Below are 24,676 nucleotides of genomic sequence, written 5' to 3' on the forward strand. Positions count from 1 at the left end.
TGCTTTTTGACGACACTTAATCAATGTTGGGTTCTGACGTTGATTTGACCTTTGAATTTTGGTCATTTCCCAAACAATATTCTACAACACAAATACAACGTTGAAACATGCTTTTTGACAACGTTGACGTTGATTTGAACATTGAATTTTGGTCATTTTCCCAACCAATATTCTACAACACAAACACAACATTGAAACAACATGCTTTTTGACAACGTTGATTTAAACATTAAGTTTTGGTCATTTTGCCAACCAATATTTTACAAATACAACGTTGAAACGACATGCTTTTTGACGACGTCGACGTTGATTTGAACATTGAATTTTGGTCATTTTACAACATAAATACAACCTTGAATAACATGCTTTTTGACAATTTTTATTCAATGTCAGGTTGTGACGTTGATTTGACCTTTGAATTTTGGTCATTTCCCAAACAATATTCTACAACACAAAATACAACGTTGAAACATGCTTTTTGACAACGTTGACGTTGATTTGAACATTGAATTTTGGTCATTTTCCCAACCAATATTCTACAACACAAACACAACATTGAAACAACATGCTTTTTGACAACTTTGATTTAAACATTAAGTTTTGGTCATTTTCCCAACCAATATTTTACAAATACAACGTTGAAACGACATGCTTTTTGACGACGTCGACGTTGATTTGAACATTGAATTTTGGTCATTTTACAACATATATACAACCTTGAATAACATGCTTTTTGAAAATGTTTATTCAATGTCAGGTTGTGACGTTGATTTGAACATTGAATTTTGGTCATTTCTCCACCAATATTCTACAACACAAATACAACGTTGAAACAACATGCATTTTGACAACGTTTATTCAATGTCAGGTTGTGACGTTAATTTGACCTTTGAATTTTGGTCATTTCCCAAACAATATTCTACAACACAAATACAACGTTGTAACATGCTTTTTGACAACGTTGATGTTGATTTGAACATTGAATTTTGGTCATTTTCCCAACCAATATTCTACAACACAACACAAACACAACATTGAAACAACATGCTTTTTGACAACGTTGATTTAAACATTGAATTTTGGTCATTTTCCCAACCAATATTTTACAAATACAACGTTGAAACGACATGCTTTTTGACAACGTTGATTTGAACATTGAATTTTGGTCATTTTACAACATATATACAACCTTGAATAACATGCTTTTTGACAATGTTTATTCAATGTCAGGTTGTGACGTTGATTTGAACATTGAATTTTGGTCATTTTCCAACCAATATTCTACAACACAAAATACGACGTTGAAACAACATGCTTTTTGACTACACTTAATCAATGTTGGGTTCTGACGTTGATTTGAACATTGTAATGAGGTCATTTCCCAACCAATATTTTACAACACAAATACAACACTCGTGCTTGGGGCGTCAAATGATCTAGACCTGCTAGTGTGAAAAACATCACAGGACAGAGCTAACTCCAGATGGTTCGTTTGGAGGAAATATGAGGGAAGACAAGATTGTTTTACACAGAATCTCCGTACGCCTCTACGGTTTGATTTCAAAATTTCCGGGGACTTCCGCCAATCCCAAAAACACAAAACATGTATCAATTGTTAAAAAAAACCGTTGGATTTGCATAATAGGTCCCCTTTTGTGGGTGTGAAATTTCCCTTGTTTTTTCTCAGAATGTTCTACAAGTGTGTGTGTGTGTGTGTCGGAGGAAGAGATACGGAAATATGCCTTTTGTCATAGTTATGTAATCTTACATAAGTCTGACAAAAGCCAAATTATTCTCAAATTTCTACAAGTGTGTGTGTGTCATTGTATTCACTGTCTTACCATTGAAGTCAATCATGAACAATGACTGTATGTGATTGGATCAAGTGTGTTTGAAGGAGGTGGCGATCATCCTGCTAGAGGATTTAATCAAACCTTCTAAGAGCTGGGAACTTCTTTGTGTGTTTGATCCTACAGTTACACACTTGTCGTCGCAAGAGCGTGAAGGTAAGCAGCCCTGCACACACAAATTATGGTCATTATTGGATGCTTCTTTTAGTACAGCTCAAAAAGCTGTCTGTGTAGAATCTAAACAAGGTGAAATGTGGCATGCACTGATATGACTGGCTTTTTTAGTGAGCGACAGAAAACGGTCCGTAGTAATAAAATATAAAATACTAACTGGGAATCGGTTCCTAACGTTGGTTATAAATAATGGTTCAAAAGACATGACTGGTTCGCCAAGGTCACTCCATTAGTACCAATGATTGTCACACACACACGCGGTGTGGCGAAATTATTCTCTGCATTTGACCCATCACCCTTGATCACCCCCTCGGAGGTGAGGGGAGCAGTGAGCAGCAGCAGTGGGAATAATTTTTGGTGATTTAACCCCCAATTCCAACCCTTGATGCTGAGTGCCAAGCAGGGAGGTAATGGGTCCCATTTTTATAGTCTTTGGAATGACTCGGCCGGGGTTTGAACTCACAACCTACCGATCTCAGGGCGGACACTCTAACCCAGCGTTTCTCAAAGTGTGGGCCGCGCCCCACTGGTGGGGAATAGAGACATGACAGGTGGGGCGCGAGGAACAGGAGGAAATGTCACTTTAAAAAAAAAAATGTATTATTATATTCTTAGATTTTTTTTTTTTACTATGCTTTCAATTTCTATACACACTGTAAATCACTTTGTGATTCTGTCTGTGAAATCCGCTATATAAATAAATGTAAATTACTTATTTTTCCTGTAGGCTTTACATTTCTAGGTAGGAGCGAAAGTTTGACAAACATAGCAACAGTAACTAATGGGGGCGGGGCTAAGCGGAACAAACTTTCACACGGATGGGTAGCAGGCTAATCAATATCCACTCATCAGGCAGAGAGCTGTGTCCATTCTTCTCCCCTTTGCCACATCTTATCTGTGTGAGATAGGCTTTTCAGCTGTTGCTTCACTCAAAACGAAGTACAGGTCTCAGCTGAACATTGAGCATGACTTAAGAGTGGCAGTGTCAAGCCTGCAACCCCCATTTGAAAAGCTGTGCAGTGCAAAACAGGCTCATTGCAGCCACTAATGCTGGAGTACTGTAAAACTCATGTTCACTCCCCTGTCTTGCCAAATGCATAGCTCCTCCTTTTTTTTTGTTGCAAAGATTGCAAAGTGGCACTTTTACTTTATTTATTATTAAACTTGATGCAAGTTATTTGATTTATTATTGAACTTGATGCAAGTTATAACACTTATTTGATTTATTATTGAACTTGATGCAAGTTATAACACTTTTATTTGATTTATTATTGAACTTGATGCAAGTTATAACACTTTTATTTGATTTATTATTGAACTTGATGCAAGTTATAACACTTTTTTTGATTTATTATTGAACTTGATGCAAGTTATAACACTTTTGTTTTATTTATTATTGAACTTGATGCAAGTTATTTGATTAATTATTGAACTTGATGCAAGTTATAACACTTATTTGATTTATTATTGAACTTGATGCAAGTTATTTGATTTATTATTGAACTTGATGCAAGTTATTTGATTTATTATTGAACTTGATGCAAGTTATTTGATTTATTATTGAACTTGATGCAAGTTATTTTATTTATTATTGAACTTGATGCAAGTTAACTTGCATCAAGTTCAATAATAAATAAAATAACTGTGCAGCTGTGGTATAATTATACCACAGCTGCACAGTTATTTTATTTATTATTGAACTTGATGTTATTTTATGTTATTGAGTTTGAATGTATACAACTTGATGTTACTTGATGTTCAATAAATTTGAAAATGTTAAGCTTGGCATTAGCGTTCTGTTGGGGCGATGGGGGCAGGTGGGGCTTGAAAACTCCCCCTTGTCCAAAGTGGTGGATGACAAAAAATGTTTGAGAACCACTGCTCTAACCACTAGGCCACTGAGTAGGCCATCAAGCCACGCTTGAACTTTCTGCATCAATGGCAATCCGGAGCCATCTTGACCTCGCGAGGGATCAGTGACTATCTGTCAACCAGAACGAGAACTCTCTTGATTTTAAACACCAGCAAAAACACGACGGCCCAAATTTCATGTGACATTAGATGATTGGTTTTGTTTAGGAATTTTTTTGTAGAATTATTTTCTCAAAATAATACATTTTTTTTCATTAAATTGCACTATTTCCCAACCAATATTCTACAACACAAATACAACGTTGAAACAACATGCTTTTTGACAACATTTAATCAATGTTTGTTTATGACTTTGAATTTTGGTCCTTTCTCGACCAATATTCTACAACACAAATACAACGTTGAAACCCCTAACCCTAACCCTAACCCATGCTTTTTGACAACGCTTATTCAATGTCAGGTTGTGACGTTGATTTGATCATTGAGTTTTGGTCATTTTCCAACCAATATTCTGCAACACAAATACAACATTGAAACAACATGCTTTTTGACAACGTTTAATCAATGTTGGTTTCTGATGTTGATCTGAACTTTGAAATTTGGTCATTTCCCAACCAATATTCTACAACACAAATACAACATTGAAACAACATGCTTTTTGACAACGTTTAATCAATGTTGGATTCTGACTTTGAATTTTGGTCATTTCTCAACCAATATTCTACAACACAAATACAACGTTGAAACCCCTAACCCTAACCCTAACCCTAACCCATGCTTTTTGACAACGCTTATTCAATGTCAGGTTGTGACATTGATTTGATCTTTGAATTTTGGTCATTTCTCAACCAATATTCTACAACACAAATACAACATTGAAACAACATGTTTTTTGACAAAATTTAATCAATGTTGGTTTCTGATGTTGATCTGAACTTTGAATTTTGGTCATTTCCCAACCAATATTCTTCAACACAAATACAACGTTGAAACAACATGCTTTTTGACAACGTTTAATCAATGTTGGATTCTGACTTTGAATTTTGGTCATTTCTCAACCAATATTCTACAACACAAATACAACGTTGAAACCCCTAACCCTAACCCTAACCCATGCTTTTTGACAACGCTTATTCAATGTCAGGTTGTGACGTTGATTTGATCATTGAATTTTGGTCATTTCTCAACCAATATTCTACAACACAAATACAACATTGAAGCAACATGCTTTTTGACAAAGTTTAATCAATGTTAGTTTCTGATGTTGATCTGAACTTTGAATTTTGGTCATTTCCCAACCAATATTCTACAACACAAATACAACGTTGAAACAACATGCTTTTTGACAACGTTTAATCAATGTTGGATTCTGACTTTGAATTTTGGTCATTTCTCAACCAATATTCTACAACACAAATACAACGTTGAAACAACATGCTTTTTGACAACGTTTAATCAATGTTGGATTCTGACTTTGAATTTTGGTCATTTCTCAACCAATATTCTACAACACAAATACAACGTTGAAACCCCTAACCCTAACCCTAACCCATGCTTTTTAGACAACGCTTATTCAATGTCAGGTTGTGACGTTGATTTGATCATTGAGTTTTGGTCATTTTCCAACCAATATTCTACAACACAAATACAACATTGAAACAACATGCTTTTTGACAACGTTTAATCAATGTTGGTTTCTGATGTTGATCTGAACTTTGAATTTTGGTCATTTCCCAGCCAATATTCTACAACACAAATACAACATTGAAACAACATGCTTTTTGACAACGTTTAATCAATGTTGGATTCTGACTTTGAATTTTGGTCATTTCTCAACCAATATTCTACAACACAAATACAACGTTGAAACCCCTAACCCTAACCCATGCTTTTTGACAACGCTTATTCAATGTCAGGTTGTGACGTTGATTTGATCATTGAGTTTTGGTCATTTTCCAACCAATATTCTACAACACAAATACAACATTGAAACAACATGCTTTTTGACAACGTTTAATCAATGTTGGTTTCTGATGTTGATCTGAACTTTGAATTTTGGTCATTTCCCAACCAATATTCTACAACACAAATACAACATTGAAACAACATGCTTTTTGACAACGTTTAATCAATGTTGGATTCTGACTTTGAATTTTGGTCATTTCTCAACCAATATTCTATAACACAAATACAACGTTGAAACCCCTAACCCTAACCCTAACCTATGCTTTTTGACAAAGCTTATTCAATGTCAGGTTGTGACGTTGATTTGAGCATTGAGTTTTGGTCATTTCCCAACCAATATTCTACAACACAAATACAACATTGAAACAACATGCTTTTTGACAACGTTTAATCAATGTTGGATTCTGACTTTGAATTGTGGTCATTTCTCAACCAATATTCTACAACACAAATACAACGTTGAAACCCCTAACCCTAACCCTAACCCATGCTTTTTGACAACGCTTATTCAATGTCAGGTTGTGACGTTGATTTGAACATTGAGTTTTGGTCATTTCTCAACCAATATTCTACAACACAAATACTACGCTGAAACAACATGCTTTTTGACAACGTTTTTTCAATGTCAGGTTGTGATGTTGATTTGATCATTGAATTTTGGTCATTTCCGAACCAGTCATGTCTTTTGAACTACTATCCATAACCAACGTTCGGAACCAATTCCCAGCTAGTATTTTATGTTCTTATTAATACGGACCGTTTTCTGTCGCTCACTAAAAAAGACCTGTTCAAAAGCCAGTCATATCAGTGCATGCCACTTTTCACCTCAAAATAACACTTTTTTTTTCCATTAAATTGCACTATATACACTATATTCTAGATCCCAAGTGTCAAAGTCAAGGCCCGCTGTGAAAATAAATGCTAAATGTATGCATTATCCTGTTATATCTCACATTCTATATTGTGTTTTGGAAAAAGGTTGTCATAAACGTTACTTAATTCATAAAAAAACAGATACAAAAGAAAACAAGTTTTTATCCATCCATCCATATTTTTCACTTTTTATGCATATGTAAATTTATTCAGTTATAAACATTTATTCACTTTCTTCTTTCCTTCATGGATCTAAACTTTACTGCTGCCAGGATTTTTTTTCTATATTTTTATTGTAATATTTTCAGAATGTGTTTGTTCTATTTTTGGCCAAAGTAAGACGAAAAAAACAATCTGAAGTTGTCTTTATTTTTTAGGTTTAATGCCATGATTTTAATAGTCCGGCCCGCCTGTGCACAGATTTTCCTCCTGACTTTGACACCACTGATCTGGATCAAATATTTACTTTGTCCTCATTTTTGTTACTAAGTGTTTGCTTTTTAATTGTAATTTTACCAGTGTATTCCTGTAAAGGAAAATTTGCATATTTTGAACTTAATATGACAACATTAGCTGCTTTTTCTTGTAATGCCAATACTTTTTCACACAAATTAGTACTTTATTTTCATAATAGTATTGGTTTTCTTCGAATATTGTAATATATGTAAGACTATGTACTGTATAAAAATATGAACAGTACAGACCAAAAGTTTGGACACACTCCTCATTCAATGGGTTTTCTTTGTTTTCATGACTATTTACATTGTAGATTGTCATTGAAGGCATCAAAACTATGAATGAACACATGTGGAGTTATGTACTTAACAAAAAAAAGGTGAAATAACTGAAAACATGTTTTATATCCTAGTTTCTTCAAAATAGCCACCCTTTGCTCTGATTACTGCTTTGCACACTCTTGGCATTCTCTGGATGAGCTTCAAGAGGTAGTCACCTGAAATGGTTTTCACTTCACATGTGTGCTTGAAGTTTAAGTTAAAGTGCCAACGATTGTCACACACACACTCGGTGCGGTGAAATTATCCACTGCATTTGACCCATCGGGGAGCAGTGAGCAGCAGCGGTGGCCACGCCCGAGAATCATTTGGTGATTTAACCCCCAATTCCAACCCTTGATGCTGAGTGCCAAGCAGGGAGGTAATGGGTCCCATTTTTATAGTCTTTGGTATGACTCGGTTTGAACTCACAACCTCAGGGCGGACACTCTAACCACAAGGCCACTGAGCAGGTGGCCTTGAAGCTTGAAGCTCATCGAGAGAATGCCAAGAGTGTGCAAGGCAGAGTTCGTACAGCATGGCAACATAAGCTAGCTGAATTCTGATTGGATACAAACTAAAACTAAAAACAACAGCACTGGAAAGAGCATAATTTGGCATGAAGAGAATATGAATACTTTTAGATATTTAGGGAAAGTAAATTAAAAATGACTTTTATCTTTAATTATGATCATGATTTCTGGTTATGTTAGGCCAGCAGAGAAAGCCTTGCTGGTCCTGACGACACACCACTGAAAAAAGTGTGATTTTTTTTTTTAATGGGTTGTGTGAACAAAATAAAATTCTACTTAGATGCCAATATAGCCTGATTTTTGCATTTTTCAAAATGAAAATGAGAAGTAGCTATTGTTAGTTAATACAACAAAATGATTGGCTGTTGCAGCTCCACCATGGTGCACAAGGTCGCAGTGATCGGCGCCGGCCCGTCGGGTCTGAGCTCCGTCAAGGCGTGTTTGGACGACGGCTTGCTGCCCACCTGCTTCGAGAGCAGCGACGACCTCGGCGGACTTTGGAAGTTCAAAGCAAGTTTGTTTACATTTCAACCACACACAATACGTGTCTTTTTATCACACCTAAACTTAAATCACAATCATCTATTAACGCAGAGTAATCGGGTAATTTCTTTTTAGCGCACATGTTCCTTTACTTGAACAATGGATTGTTACCTGAAAAGCTAGAGCAGGGGTGTCAAACTGGTTTTAATTGAGGGCCACATCGCAGTTAGGTATGCCCTCAGAGGGCCACTTCTAACAGTGAATGGTATTATTACACAATTGCCTATGCATGGGATGATTTGCTTTTTTATGTACAATGTAAAAAAAAAAGTGTAGATTTTACAGTAAAAACTGACAGGTCGGTCGCAAAAAATTTACCGTAAAATTTCCAGTGTTTTTTTCAGCATGGAAAATGGAAAAAACAGTACCACTGTTTTTCACGGTATAAAACCGGCAGCTCAGTTGATACTGTAAAATTGACAGTGTTTTATTACTGTAAATATAGAACTGCGTGTTTACAGTAAAATTCTGGCAACTTAGCTGACGGATTTTACCGTAAAAACGACAACTGCAGATTTTACAGTGAAACTGAGTTTTGTACTGTAAAAAACGGTGGTACCGTTTTGCTATTCACAATAGTACACGGTAAAATCTACAGTTGTCGTTTTTACGGTAAAATCAGTCAGCTAAGTTGCCAGAATTTTACTGTAAAAATGCAGTTTTATATTTACAGTAATAAAACACTGTCAATTTTACAGTATCAACTGAGCTGCCGGTTTTATACCGTGAAAAACAGTGGTACTGTTTTTTCCATTTTCCATGCTGAAAAAAACACTGGAAATTTTACGGTAAATTTTTTGCGACCGACTTGTCAGTTTTTACTGTAAAATCTACACATTTATTTTTTTACAATGTACACTACCGTTCAAAAGTTTGGGGTCACATTGAAATGTCCTTATTTTTGAAGGAAAAGCACTGTACTTTTCAATGAAGATAACTTTAAAACTAGTCTTAACTTTAAAGAAATACACTCTATACATTGCTAATGTGGTAAATGACTATTCTAGCTGCAAATGTCTGGTTTTTGGTGCAATATCTACATAGGTGTATAGAGGCCCATTTCCAGAAACTATCACTCCAGCGTTCTAATGGTACAATGTGTTTGCTCATTGGCTCAGAAGGCTAATTGATGATTAGAAAACCCTTGTGCAATCATGTTCACACATCTGAAAACAGTTTAGCTCGTTACAGAAGCTACACAACTGACCTTCCTTTGAGCAGATTGAGTTTCTGGAGCATCACATTTGTGGGGTCAATTAAACGCTCAAAATGGCCAGAAAAAGAGAACTTTCATCAGAAACTCGACAGTCTATTCTTGTTCTTAGAAATGAAGGCTATTCCACAAAATTGTGGAATAGCCTGAACGGTAGTGTACATTAAAAAAAAAAACAGTGTTACTGTTTTTTCATGTAAAATGCTGTAAAACCACAGGAAATTTCATAAAGTCGCTGTAAAATCTATTTATACAATTTGGCAATTTCATGAATAATTTGCTTTGAAATCATAAGTCAAGCAGATCAAAAGTATTTATTTCTAGTTTAACAAAAACATTGTTTGACTGTATGATCGTATGTTTGTTACTTTATAATATTTGTGTTTAAAAAATATGCGATTGCATTGAGTACATGTATTTTTTCTGTCAAAATGGAAAAAACTAATACATTAATAAGAAAATATAAAGGACTTTAATGACGCATACTATTTCCAGGCGTTCGAGGGCCAAATAAAATGATCTGGCCCCCGGGCCATGAGTTTGACACCTGTGAGCTAGAGTGATGTGCGCATCCATACTGAAATATTGATACCGCAGATACCAGATCTTTATGCTGTAATATCGATTTGTCTCCATTTCCGGGTATAAATTCAATGTTACAGATGAACAACTTCTAGATTTATGGCTAAATCCTCCTATTGTCCAGATAAGTCGCATGATTTAGAATCTAAAATAACTTTGACGAGCTGAGACGTGATGACGCGTCACAGTAAAAGCGGCAGAAGGCTACTTAGCTTTTTGTATCATTGCGCCGCTAAAAAATAGTTTCAGAATCAGAATCAGAATCGTTTTATTGCCATTGTTTGAGAACGGGTTCACAAACTAGGAATTTTTCTTGGTGCAAACGTGCGACATAAAACACATATAACACATATTTGGTATAAAAAAGAGCTGTGACTGAGCTATCAGATAGACTTAGAAGGGATTCAAGGAATTCAAGGAGCTGCTGTTAGGAGTTATTGTTCATTTGCCTGATGGCCGAGGGGAAAAAACTGTTCAGGTGGCGGGAGGTGTGGGTCTGGATGGAGCGTAGTCTCCTGCCTGAGGGGAGAGGGGAGAATAGTGTGTGTCCAGGGTGAGAAGAGTCAGCTGTGATCCGACCCACACGCCTCCTGGTCCTGGAGGAGAACAAGTCCTGGAGGGATGGGAGCTTGCAGCCAATCACCTTCTCAGCAGCACGTACGATGCGCTGCAGTCTATTCTTATCCTGGACTGTGATGGAGGAGGTCAGGATGGACTCTGATGGCTGAGTAAAACTGCACCAGCATCTCGGTCGGCACCTTAAGTTTCCTCAGCTGCCGCAGGAAGTACATCCTCTGCTGGGCCTTCTTGATGAGGGAGCTGATGGTCAGCTCCCACTTGAGGTCCTGGGTGATGGTGGTGCCCAAGAAACGGAAGGAGTCCACAATGGGGACGGGGGTGGGAGAGTCAATCAGGGTGAGGGGGGATGGTGGGGCTGTGACTTTCCTGAAGTCCATGATCATCTCCACTGTTTTCTGGGCGTTCAGCTCCAGGTTGTTGAGGCTGCACCAGGACGTCAGCCGGTCCACCTCTCTCCTGTAGGCGGACTCATCGCCATTTGAGATGAGCCCAAAGAGGGTGGTGTCATCCGCAAACTTGAGCAGTTTTACGGATTGGTGACTGGAGGTGCAGCAGTTTGTATACAGGGAGAAGAGCCAGGGGGAGAGTACACAGCCCTGAGGAGTACCAGTGTTTGTGGTTCGACTGTCCGAGACAATCTTCCCCAGCCGTACGTGCTGTCTTCGGTCTGTCAGGAAGTCATTAATCCAACTGCAGAGGGAGTTGGGCACGTTGAGCTGGTAGAGCTTGTCTCGTAGCAGTCCAGGGAGGATGGTGTTGAAGGCAGAGCTGAAGTCCACAAACAGGATCCTAGCGTAGGTTCCTGGGGAGTCCAGATGCTCCAGGATGAAGTGGAGGGCCAGGTTCACTGCATCATCCACAGACCTGTTGGCTCTGTTGGCGAACTGCAGTGGGTCCAGGAGGGGGGCGGTGATGTCCTTGAGGTGGGGCAGGACCAAGCGCTCAAAGGACTTCATGACCACAGACGTCAGCGCGACCGGCCTGTAGTCATTTAGTCCTGTGATCCGTGCTTTCTTGGGGACAGGGACAATGGTAGAGGTCTTAAAGCAGGACGGCACGCGGCATAGCTCCAGAGAGGTGTTAAAAATGTCAGTGAAGACAGGAGCCAGCTGGTCCGCACAGTGTCTGAGAGTGGAGGGGGAGACACCATCCGGCCCGGGGGCCTTCCGCGTATTCAGCTTCAAGAACTGCCGGCGTACATCCTCTTCTTTGATGGAGAGGGTCTTTACAGTCTTATGATGTTTTTGGAGTCCTGTGATGTCATTGGAGTCCTTTGAGTCCTTTAACTCCTTTAATGATGTGCTGGCATTGGTGGGGAGGGTGATGGTGGGGGGAGCATGGCTTTGATGAGCTGAAGGCCGTTCATGACGACAGTAATGTGTGTTGAGGCCCTGAGCGAGAGTCCGGTCATTCAGGGCCTGGGGGGATTTGGGCTTATAGTTCGTAAGGGCCCTTAGACCTCTCCAAACTGCCGCAGAATCATTTGACAGGGTTAGCGCTTATAATAACAACATCGCTAATGTTTGGGTAATAGTCAGGTCACGATATGTAAATAGAGTATTGTTGGCGAGTTTTGGATGGTTATTTAGAGAGTTTTGTGGGCAGAATAGGGAGCCCCCATTGACAGACTATTTATGTCTTTATTTATTTACGACTTAGAATGCATAAAAAAAGAAAAACACATGTGTTCACGTCTTATATAAGGATTGTGAATGACAGCACATCTCTCTCTAATTTTTGCGTATTTCCAGTATGACTGATCTAATAATATGGCCAGAGTGCAGAAGCGTTCCCATCTACAGAAATTACTGAAGGTATTCGGAGCGGAATATTTAAAATGGCTGATTTGTGGCATTTTTTGATGTTTTCAATGGTATTTTCACATACTTTGCGGATTGTCAATACAATTGGATATGGTAAAATGGATACAATGAAACACAAATAAGCATATAAAATCAACTTGTTTTTCCACTGCTACTTTAAACAGTGTAAAATCGGGAAGCTAAGGTTGACTTGTAGCAATTCAATTCAATTCAGTTTTGTTGTGTATGTTGCTGTACAATGACAACGCACTATAATGAATGGGGGTGAGAATTATTTTACTCCCCCGCGATATGATGAATGGGGATGAGCCCTGACTCACATCCTGCCTGTTTTCACAATGATATGATGATCGAAACCCTTCCCTTAATAGAAAATTAAGGTTGTATTTTAATGTGCTTTTTTGTCAGTAACGTAGAAGGAATTTTCCATAGCAATCGGGTCCTTCCCAGAACTGATGATCGCCATTTAATGATTGTGCCACTATTTAATGATTGTGCCACTACGGAAAGATGTGTTGCAGTCGTTTGACTAGTTTGACCAGTTTCAATCTGACAACTAGGTTTATTTTACCAGTTACCAGGACTGCAACTAACAAGTGCTCTGATAGTTGACTAGTTGACTTAAAGATTACTATTTAGATTGGCTCTAATTAAGCCATTGGCTTTTAAATCCCTTCATAAATGTGACCCGTGCTGGCAAAATGAGTCGGAATATGCACAGGCTAATTTTGACCTACAGGCAAATAAGTGAAAAAAAATGTATCTTGGTTGAAATTGAGATTTTCACAAAAATGAGTCCATAAAGCCACAATCTAGCGATCCCAATCATCGAAATAGCAAGAAAACATCTTAAATCACCTTTATTTGAAGGTTTTGTACGAGGTATGTCTTCAGAAATTAGTCCTTTGTGTTAAAATTCCTTGAGAAAATCCAGTGTTTTCAACGCTCACTCGCGGCAATAAGGGGGAATCCCCCTAGCCATATTTGGTATCATTGTGACGCCAAGTTTACGTACTTTCTAAAAATGAGCATGGAATTCCCCATGACGCCATTCTAAACCAATATAATTAGAGTTTTTAAACCTGTCCCGACGTAAACAAATCCGGCTTGTTGCTAACCGGAACACCGGTCGCTGTGAGGCGTACCCTCATTGGTTGTATCACCCCGCGCGGTGAAAAAAGGTGATTTTCGAACATTTAATTATTATTTTTGTGGATAAGTTAGACTGTTTTACATTCCGTAATGGATTTAGAAGGTGGAGAGGGTACACAGGCGGTTGCAAGTGCGCTAAATTCACTGCAGTCGGCGAATCTTCTTAGTGCTGCTGGTCAGGAATATTACGGACAGCTGACCAGCTGACAAACTGACCAGTGAACAAAAAAACTGTGACATAACAGTGTTGAAATTTTTGTACATAACCGTTTTCAATAGAGTTGAATATATATTTTTCCTTTAGACATGGGATTTGACTTTAATTGTACCAATTTTGGTGTTGCTACAAGGACTTTTAAGGTATGGTTGCAATGGAGTTTTGTTTTGGAACATTCTGTTCTGGAACAGTAAACTTTAAGCTGGTTTTTCTCAAAACGGACCCTCAAACTTGGTCGACTTCAATCGGATGTAACTCGGTCATTTTCTGTCCGATTCCAACAAACCATATATCATTTTGAAGGTCTTTAGATGGAGAATGTGTAAATAACAATAACTCAGTTTTTAAAATTTCCTCATTGTGACTCATTTTGCCAGCACAGGTCACAAATATTGATTTGTACTGTTCCTATGCTGCTCAATAAGCTGTTACAAAATAATACCTATAATAAATGTTTGTCCATTTGAAAGCAAGGACAGGAAAACTGCCGATATAAGTAAATAATACATTCTGTGAGGTGAACTATCCATCCATCCATTTTCTACCGCTTATCCCTTTTGGAGTCGCGGGGGGTGCTGGAGCCTATCTCAGCTGCAATCGGGCGTCAATAACAACAACGAACTTCCTCAGAAAGAAATGCGCTCGTATTATTTTTGCTCCGTTTTAATTCCATTGTGTATGCAAAAAGGTTTCAGTGTCAAAAAGTTTTTATCAAACAGCAAGTGTATGTATCCTTTTATTGCGAGCTATTCAGACACACTACATACAAAATTAGATATAAATAAGGATTACACATTCAGTTCAGTATAACCCCATCATTTTTTTCACCCTGCAATTTCATATCGTTTGAAGATGATTCCACAAGTTCAGTTCAGTTCAGTTTATTTATTTATGTAGCTCGTTTAAAAACAACCCTGTCATGATCCGTTGCCCGGATCATGTTTTGTTTAGTTAAAGACTAACTTAGTTCTGTTTCAGCGCCCCTGGGTTTGTGTGTTCTTGGTTGCCATGGGTGCTGATTAGTTTCACCTGCCTCCGATTAGTGTTCGGGACGCTCACCTGCTTCCGGGCACTAATCAGAGAGCTACTTATTCCTGCTTTTCGCCACACTCAGTCTGGCTGTCTTGTTCGCTCTATGCAACAAGTTACATGGGTATACTATTTAATTCCTGATTCAATGCTAATTCTTCCTGTTAGCTATTTCCTTAGCTTCCCGTGCAATCGGCACGCTTTTCTTGTGTTTGTTTGCATTTTCCTGTATTTTGGGATTTTGACTGATTTATGGTAAATAAATCAATTGTCTTACCTGCACATTGCTTCCGGAGTTCCGTCTGCATCCTGGGAAAACGATCCGCGCTATAACATGCGACCCGCTGTGACAAACCCCAGTTGGCCGAAGTGCTGTACAGACATAAGAAACAATTTGAAACAAAAAAAAGGGCACATAGTGTCACATTTACTTTGTAATACAGAAGGCTGAAAATAATACAATAGTAAAACATACCTTAAACGAAGTGCAGAATGTATCACCTAAAAATATAAAACAAGAAATAAAAACATCCAAAATATCCTGCCTCACTGGATTTGAACGCCAGGGAGTACAAATATGTTTTCAACCTACCTTATTTTTCGGACTATAAGGCGCACTTAAAATCCTTTCATTTTCTCAAAACTCAACAGTGTGCCTTATAACCCGGTGCGCCTAATGTACGGAATAATTTTGGTTGTGCTTACCGACCTCGAAGCTATTTTATTTGGTACATGGTGAAATGATAAGTGTGACCAGTAGATGGCAGTCACACCAAAATTGTATATGTTCCATTGAAAATATAGAACATTACACACAGCGCTCAAAAATCTATCAAAATGTTTTACTAGGACTTTGGTAAGCTATGAAGCCACACCGCTTGATGGATTGTACTGTGCTTCAACATACGAGTATTATTATGGTGTGTGTATAAGGTAAGACATACTATCTGGCGTTTTGTTTTTCGCAAGATTATGCAAAAGGGACTTTTCTTACCTTCTGGTACCTGCTGATCTGTATTTGGGATCTGCATAAGTCCTGAAAATGTGCGCGGGTCCGCCTTTGTAGTTCGTGCCGACACCGTAGTCGATAAGCTTCTTATTTTCCTCTATCATGTTTTGGTGTTGTTTACTGCCATCATATTGCAATCTACACGTATCCCTTATGTTTGACTGCCATCTACTGGTCGCACTTATCACTACACCATGTACCAAATAAAATTGCTTCGAGGTCGGTAAGCACAACCACAATTATGTCGTACATTAGGCGCACCGGGTTATAAACGCACTGTCGATTTTTGAGAAAATTAAAGGATTTTAAGTGCGCCTTTTGGTCCGAAAAATACGGTAGTTAAAAGAATGCTGTGGTCTACTGTCTCAAAAGCAGCAGCCAGATCTAAAAGCACAAGAACTGCAGATTGACATGGTTTACCGTGAATTGATTAACGTGGACCCCGACTTGAAAAACGTATTCGGGTGTTATCATTTAGTGGTCAATTGTACGGAATATGTACTGTACTGTGCTATCAACTAATAAAAGTTTCAATCAATCAATCAAAAAGTCATTAAAAACTCTTAAAAGAGCACTTCCTGTGCTATACTGCGATTTAAAACAAGACTGAAATGTTTCCCCAATATCATTTGAGTTAAGATGAAAAAAGAAGTTGATCATGAACAACCATCTCTAGGACCTTGGATAAAAATGGCTACTTTGAGATGGGTCTAAAAACAAGAGTAACGATGAATAAAATACACTACCGTATTTCTCGGAGTATAAGTCGCTACGGAGTATAAGTCGCACCGGCCGAAAATGCATAATAAAGAAGGAAAAAAACATATAAGTCGCATTTTTGGGGGAAATGTATTTGATAAAACCCAACACCAAGAATAGACATTTGAAAGGCAATTTCAAATAAATAAAGAATAGTGAACAACAGGCTGAATAAGTGTACGTTATATGAGGCATAAATAACCAACTGAGAATGTGCCTGGTATGTTAACGTAACATATTATGGTAAGAGTCATTCAAATAACTATAACATATAGAACATGCTATACGTTTAGCAAACAATCTGTCACTCCTAATCGCTAAATCCCATGAAATCTTATACGTCTAGTCTCTTACGTGAATGAGCTAAATAATATTATTTGATATTTTACGGTAATGTGTTAATAATTTCACACATAAGTCGTTCCTGAGTATAAGTCGCACCCCCGGCCATACTATGAAAAAAACTGCGACTTATAGTCCGAAAAATACGGTACTTTTTAACTTGTACCAGATATTTGCGCAAAGTATCGGTTTAAGACCGGAAACAAAATCAGTGGCATCGCACATCTCCAAAGCTATAGCACATTATGATTATTCGCGATTCATCAAATGCTAGAGTGTGACTATTCTGATGACAAAATTAAGTCATCTGACAGACATCACTAGTTATGTTTATCCGTGGAATAAATCTTCAGTGGTGTTCGATGCTCACGGAGCTGAAGTCTGGTGGGATGTATTGACATGTAAGTCAACCATCTTCCCTGCAGGAGGTGTCGGAGCCCAACCGTGCCAGCATCTACCGCTCCCTGACCATCAACATCTCCAAGGAGATGTTGTGCTACAGCGACTTCCCCATCCCGGCCGACTACCCAAACTACATGCACCACTCCAAAATACTCATATACTTCCGTATGTACGCCGAGCACTTCAAGCTGCTGCCGCACATACACTTCCGGGTGAGACATGCACTTTAAAAAAATAACACAATTATGTTTGATGGATGACACACAGTCCTTCCCTTCTTCTAGACCTTGGTTAAGAGCGTCAGACAGAAAGCCGATTATTCCCGCACGGGTCAATGGGAAGTGTTGACAGAGAGAAGGGACGGAAAGGAAGAGACGCACGTCTTTGATGCTGTTATCTGCTGCTCAGGACATTACACTTACCCCAACCTGCCCCTACAGGACTTCCCAGGTTCTACACGCTCTATATCTATCTGGCAAATACTCACTATTCTTCTAAAAATACATAATTTTATTTATTTATTAATTATATATTTGTATTGTATTCTAATATTTTATTTCTAAATTACATACTTTTTCTTTGAATTACTATTTTTGTTATTGTTTTGTCATATATATTATATATATTATAATATATATACACATATATACACTACCGTTCAAAAGTTTGGGGTCACCCAAACAATTTTGTGGAATAGCCTTCATTTCTAAGAACAAGAATAGACTGTCGAGTTTCAGATGAAAGTTCTCTTTTTCTGGCCATTTTGAGCGTTTAATTGACCCCACAAATGTGATGCTCCAGAAACTCAATCTGCTCAAAGGAAGGTCAGTTTTGTAGCTTCTGTAACGAGCTAAACTGTTTTCAGATGTGTGAACATGATTGCACAAGGGTTTTCTAATCATCAATTAGCCTTCTGAGCCAATGAGCAAACACATTGTACCATTAGAACACTGGAGTGATAGTTTCTGGAAATGGGCCTCTATACACCTATGTAGATATTGCACCAAAAACCAGACATTTGCAGCTAGAATAGTCATTTACCACATTAGCAATGTATAGAGTGTATTTCTTTAAAGTTAAGACTAGTTTAAAGTTATCTTCATTGAAAAGTAGAGTGCTTTTCCTTCAAAAATAAGGACATTTCAACGTGACCCCAAACTTTTGAACGGTAGTGTATATTATATTTTGTTCTTGTAAAATTCAAAATGTTTGCAATATTTGAAATTTCATTGTGTTTTTTTCTACAAAACCCACAACCAGTGAAGTTGGCACGTTGTGTAAATGGTAAATAAAAACAGAATACAATGATTTGCAAATCCTTTTCAACTTATATTCAATTGAATAGACTGCAAAGACAAGATACTTAATGTTCCAACTGAGAAACTTCCATTTTTTTTGGCAAATAATCATTGACTTAGAATTTGATGGTAGCAACACATTGCAAAAAAGTTGGCACAGGAGCATTTTTACCACTGTGTTGATTTTCGGCCTTGCCGCTTACGTGCAGGGATTTCTCCAGATTCTCGGAACCTTTTGATGATATTACAGATATTACGGATGACAAAGGTCGTTCTTAAACTGTTGCACCATTTGCTCACGCATTTGTTGACAAAGTGGTGGCCCTCGCCCCATCCTTGTTTGTGAATGACTGAGCATTTCATGGAAGCTGCTTTTATACTCAATCATGGCACCCACCTGTTCCCAATTAGCCTGTTCACCTGTGGGATGTTCCAAATAAGTGTTTGATGAGCATACCTCAACATTCTCAGTCGTTTTAGCCACTTGTGCCAGCTTTTTTGAAACATGTTGCAGGCATCAAATTCCAAATGAACTAATATTTGCAAAAAAAATAATTTTACCAGTTCGAACATTAAGTATCTTGTCTTTGCAGTCTATTGAATTGAATATAGGTTGAAAAGGATTTGCAAATCATTGTATTCTGTTTTTATTTACCATTTAAACAACGTGACAACTTCACTGGTTTTGGGGTTTGTATTTATTTAAATACATGAGGCTGTAATTCCTGCCAAATGTGCATCAACAAAGTACAGTGTTTCCCACACATTCTTTTACAAAAGAAGTACGTCCGCCACAAAAAAAAAAAAAAAAAAAATTTTTTTTTTTTTTTTTTTTTTGTCGTTTCCAGCTTCTCAGGCAAATCATATACAGGTAGTTGATGTAGATGCCCATATAGGCTGTTCAGATTTACTTTACAAAAGAGAAGTGTAGGATACTTCTCTTGTTGCCTTATTTGTATTTGACCACTACTGTTTTCTGTTTATTTGTTACTGACTGTGGCAGGACACCTCTGCCTCTGTTTCACTTTATGTTGCTGGTAAATAATATGGTTGTAGTAGTAGGCTAAAGTTAAATTATTTAGTATGCACTAATTAAAGGGGCAGAGCTTTAAGAGACATTTTAGCTTTTATATTTTATAAGATATATTTTTTGTAAGAACCACAATTAATAAATATATTTCAGTGAATAACTTATTGTTCAAATCTGTATATAAATATGTACATAAAGTGTTGTAATTATATTGTAAAATGGATGGATGGATGGATGGATGGATGGATGGACGTTTAAAACAAAACTGTAATTATTAATTAGTAAGTATGCATTTTTTTAGCCTTTTTAGAGAAAATCATATCATTGTAGTAAATTATGCAAATTACTCGATGATGTCATGGTGACCACGCCCATAGTCACGCCCCCACCGCCACAGGTATCTTGGCAGTTTATGGGAAACACTGAAGTATTGAGCAAAAGCTGTGAATACTTATGTACATGTGATTTTTTTTAGTTTTAATTAACATTCAAAGTAAAAAAAAATCATTATGGGGTATTGAGGAAAAAAATGGTTTTATTCCATTTTGGAATAAGGTTATATACAACATAACAAAATGTGGGAAAAGTAAAGTGATGTGAATACTTTCCGGATGCACTGTATATTGTAAACACTGGATTAAAAAAAAAAAATAAATGATAATTTTGCCCATTATGAACATTTTTGATCCAAAGAATTTGCTTTTTTTTTATTTGTATAAATAATATTACCAAATTATTCATGTAAAAGTAATAATTATGCAGATTTAATAACGTTAATTGCAATTTAGGACTTTTTTCTTACAAAATTAGTACACAATCCTCAAACCTTTAGTTGAAAATAAAATAATATTGCAAAATATATATCATATATACTGTAATAAAAAATAGTATTTTTTTCTCATGATGTACATTTTTGCTCCAAATTAGTTTTTTCCGGTTTAGTTTGTAATAATACTATTTACTCCGAATATTACAACGGACAACATAGTCAGCTAGGATAGGCTCCAGCTTCCCTGACGTTGATATTGTGCTGCAGGAATCGAGAGCTTCCCGGGACGATACCTGCACAGCTGGGACTACAAGGGTCCTGAGGACATGCACGGCAAGCGAGTGGTGGTGGTCGGCATCGGGAACTCAGGCAGCGACATCGCGGTGGAGAGCAGCAAGTTTGCAGAGCAAGTCAGGAGCTCATTCTTTCTTCTTCCTCTTCCCTAACGTCATGCTGACATCTACGTCTTCCTCCTTGTGGTCCATCAGGTGTACATGAGCACACGCCGTGGCGCCTGGGTCATCAGGCAGGTGTCGGACGACGGCTTGCCAGTGGACATGAAGTACAACACGCGCTTTGTCCACATTTTGTTCCAACTCTTCCCAATGAAATTCTTCAACTGGTTTGGCGAGAAGAAACTCAACGCCATGTATGACCACACCATGTACGCCCTCAAGCCCAACCACAGGTAGCCTGTCTTTACGCCACTGATGCCGCCACACAACAATATAAATTAATTCATGTAAAATTCTGACTTTTTAAAAACAATATACAGCTTGTAAAATAAATAAAAATCCCATTAAAATAAAATGAAACAAATCTGATGCTACACATTTTTTTCTTATAGTTTTACTTATTTTTCTGGCAAATAATATTACTATTTGTGACGTACAACATTTACCTAATTATTATTTTTCTCTCAATCAATTTTTTGTCACAAGGTTATGACGTTTTGTAATAAATTCATTACATAAATTACTTTTACCTTTTTCCTAGTAAAATTATGACTTTATTTTAATTTTATTTTCTTGTTGTCAGGTGGTTGTCAATCCTGACTTTTTTGTCATTTTATTTAATATTCTCAAAATACATTCTCAGTCATATTTTGTCGTGATATTACCGATTTGCCAAAAATTTCTTTTTTTTTGCTCAAAATATTTTTATTTTTATTTGGTAACAGCAGCAGTTTTCCAACTTTTTCTTTGACACACAATGACTTTACCCTCAAAATATTACATATTATTTTTTGGTCATTTTGATTATTTTTCAAGTGTAAAACAAATGAGTTTTTGTAAGAATGTTTTAATATATAATTCGTACAAATACTGTATATTATAACTTTTTTTTTTTTTTTTTTTCTGTGCATAAACACGTCATTTTTTTCCTCAGATTACAAATTGTATCTTGTAAAATTAAAAAATCATTTAAATTTAAAAATAATGAGTATTTTAGAAATATTAGTATTTTTACTTGTTTTTAAATTGGACCATATTATTTGCAAAAAAAATATTTTTTTTCATGATATAACATTCATATTTAATTTGGTAAAATGCCATTTTGTTCAAATTTGTAAAAAAATATTTTTCGAGAAAATATGATGACTTTATTGTTAAACTATGAATACAAAATATTGCAACTTTTTATGTAAAACAAATATATTTTTGCAATTATTCTTTCATTTTATTATTTTCATTATACAAATATGGTAATACATTTTTGTCATATTTTTTGTTGTAGCTTTACCGATTTATTTGCATAAAATTGAATTAATTCCTCATAACATTACAGGTTTAATGTGGTACATTTTTAAAAACCTTTTCCTAGAAACACAATCACATTATTCTCAAAATAGTTATTTTCTTGTAATAAGGCTACTTTTTTCTTGTAAAAGAAATTTGTTTTTGTAACATTAAACAACGTATAATATAAAAAAAATTACATTTTAGCTTGCTAACTGTGCAGATAAGCCTATGGTTACTATAGGCGGAATTTATGGGGCACAATAAAAAGGCCGAATGCTTCGCTGTTTCACAGAGCAGAGAAAGGACAGGGAGAAACGGCAGATCAAAGTATATGAAACAATGTAAAATGGCGACCGATCTTTCAGTTCCAATTCCTCCTCAGGCTCTTCAGTCAAGTCCCAGTGATCAACGACGACCTGCCTTTTAAGATTCTCTCCGGCTCCGTCGTCATCAAGCCCAACGTCAAGGAGATCCGTGGCTCCTCTGTGCTCTTTGAGGACGGTAGCGTTGTAGAGAAGGTCGGAACTTTGAGGAGCTCGGCCTTTGACGCCAAGTCTCTAACCTCGCCGTCCGTCTTCGTTTCAGGTGGACACCATCGTGTTCGCCACGGGGTATAATTACGACTTCCCGTACTTGCCCAGCGGCGCTCTGTACAAGTCGGAGCACCGCGTCGGTCTCTACAAGCACGTCTTTCCACCCAACCTGGAGCACCCCACCCTGGCCGTGGTGGGTTTTATCCACGCCCTCGGAGCCATCATGCCACAGGCCGAAATGCAGGGCCGTTGGGTCTCGCAGGTCTTCAAAGGTGAGCTGGTCAAAAAACTTTAACGGTAAACACCTTCTCCGCCCGGTTGTGGCTGTCCGAGTACATGTTTGAAGGTCACACCAGCTGCATGAAATCCCACTAAAGGTGTTCAATTGTCTTTTGTGTTTTAGGACACCTAAAGTTGCCTTCAAACCAGGCCATGATCAAAGCTGTAGAGCAGGATACCAAGGACATCAACAAAAGGTTCACTTGATCAAATTTTACAACAAAAGTTCCCGATTTAGACATTTGATGTCTACCTTTCTTGACGCAGTTACATCGTGTCCAAGCTGACGCCGCTCCAGGTAGACTTTGTGTCCTACATGGACGACCTGGCCGGAACGATCGGAGCGCGACCCAGCCTGCTGTGGCTCCTCTTCACCGACTACTCGCTCTTCAAAAAGGTCCTGTGGGGGCCCCTCACCGCCTATCAATACCGCCTGACTGGGCCCGGCAAGTGGGAGGGCGCCCGGCAGGCCATCTTCACACAGTTTGACCGCTTGTTCGAGCCCCTAAAGACCAGGAAGGTCGGCCATCAATCGCGTCACTCTTTGTGCTGACCCTCGGTCTAGATAATGACTTCCTGTTTGTTTCCAGGTGAAGGAACAGGAACAAAACGGCTCCGGCTCCAGTCGCCTGTTCAAGTTGAGCCTGGCCCTCATTGCCGGAGGAGCCGTAGTCTTCTACGTTCAAGTTCGAGACCCATCTGTCGTTCCCAACTTGATGGCCAAACTGAATCTCCAAAAAGTCTGAATGAACGTCAAACATCCTGACCATTTAAGCCACTAATTTACTTGCTTTACATGCTGTCAATCATTTCAACAGGTCAAAGTCAACCATAATAATTTATGGACTTCATCAGCAGAAATCACAGGTGCTAACCCATATTCGGTGTGTTGGACCTCTCAGAGATATTTGACATAAAAACCTTAGACTTGTTTGGAGAACCTGTTTTGAAACAGCAGGACCACACTCGATGGCTAATGAACACTAATGACATACCTAATGTATGCTAGCAAGCGTAATGGATCAAAACTAGGGTTATGACTATTGCCAAAGCAATAACCTCAATTATTTTATCAATATTGAAATCGCAAATATTAATCACGATTATTCATTATGTTAGGAAAAATATACCTATATATAATATTCTCTACTTGCATGGTGAGGTCCCGAAGGCGGGGGGAGCGTATGAACATGACGTCATAATCAAATGTGTCATGAAATAGTCCAATAAAGACTGAATAAATGTTATTCATATATTTGAAGACAGATCTTTGTGTTTTTGTTCATTATTAGTCTTAGCATTTGAGGTTTTTCTCATTACATAATGACTTCAGCT

General features: G+C 37.7%; 1 protein-coding gene and 1 long non-coding RNA gene across 3 annotated transcripts in view; one reads left to right on the forward strand and one right to left on the reverse strand.

Moving 5' to 3' along the window:
* The window catches only part of LOC133644526 (uncharacterized), a 70,754-nt gene that overhangs the window by 8,680 nt on the left and 37,398 nt on the right, over positions 1-24,676 (reverse strand). The window contains exons 5-6 of one of the 2 annotated variants that reach the window (XR_009824778.1): positions 15,654-15,679; positions 15,456-15,550 (exon numbers count right to left, since the gene is read on the reverse strand). This is a non-coding gene — a long non-coding RNA (uncharacterized LOC133644526). The remainder of the gene's footprint in view (positions 1-15,455; positions 15,551-15,653; positions 15,680-24,676) is intronic. The other variant, XR_009824777.1, reaches the window with a different exon arrangement.
* Positions 1,866-24,596, forward strand: LOC133644523 (flavin-containing monooxygenase 5-like). The gene is made up of 11 exons (XM_062039054.1): positions 1,866-2,006; positions 8,412-8,550; positions 17,714-17,902; positions 17,975-18,140; positions 21,055-21,197; positions 21,276-21,475; positions 22,912-23,047; positions 23,115-23,334; positions 23,466-23,538; positions 23,609-23,861; positions 23,932-24,596. The coding sequence occupies exons 2-11, from the start codon at positions 8,419-8,421 to the stop codon at positions 24,085-24,087; spliced, it is 1,668 nt and encodes a 555-aa protein (XP_061895038.1). The 5' UTR covers positions 1,866-2,006; positions 8,412-8,418; the 3' UTR covers positions 24,088-24,596.

This window comes from Entelurus aequoreus, linkage group LG27, assembly GCF_033978785.1.
Source record: "Entelurus aequoreus isolate RoL-2023_Sb linkage group LG27, RoL_Eaeq_v1.1, whole genome shotgun sequence".
Classification (NCBI taxonomy): domain Eukaryota; kingdom Metazoa; phylum Chordata; class Actinopteri; order Syngnathiformes; family Syngnathidae; genus Entelurus; species Entelurus aequoreus.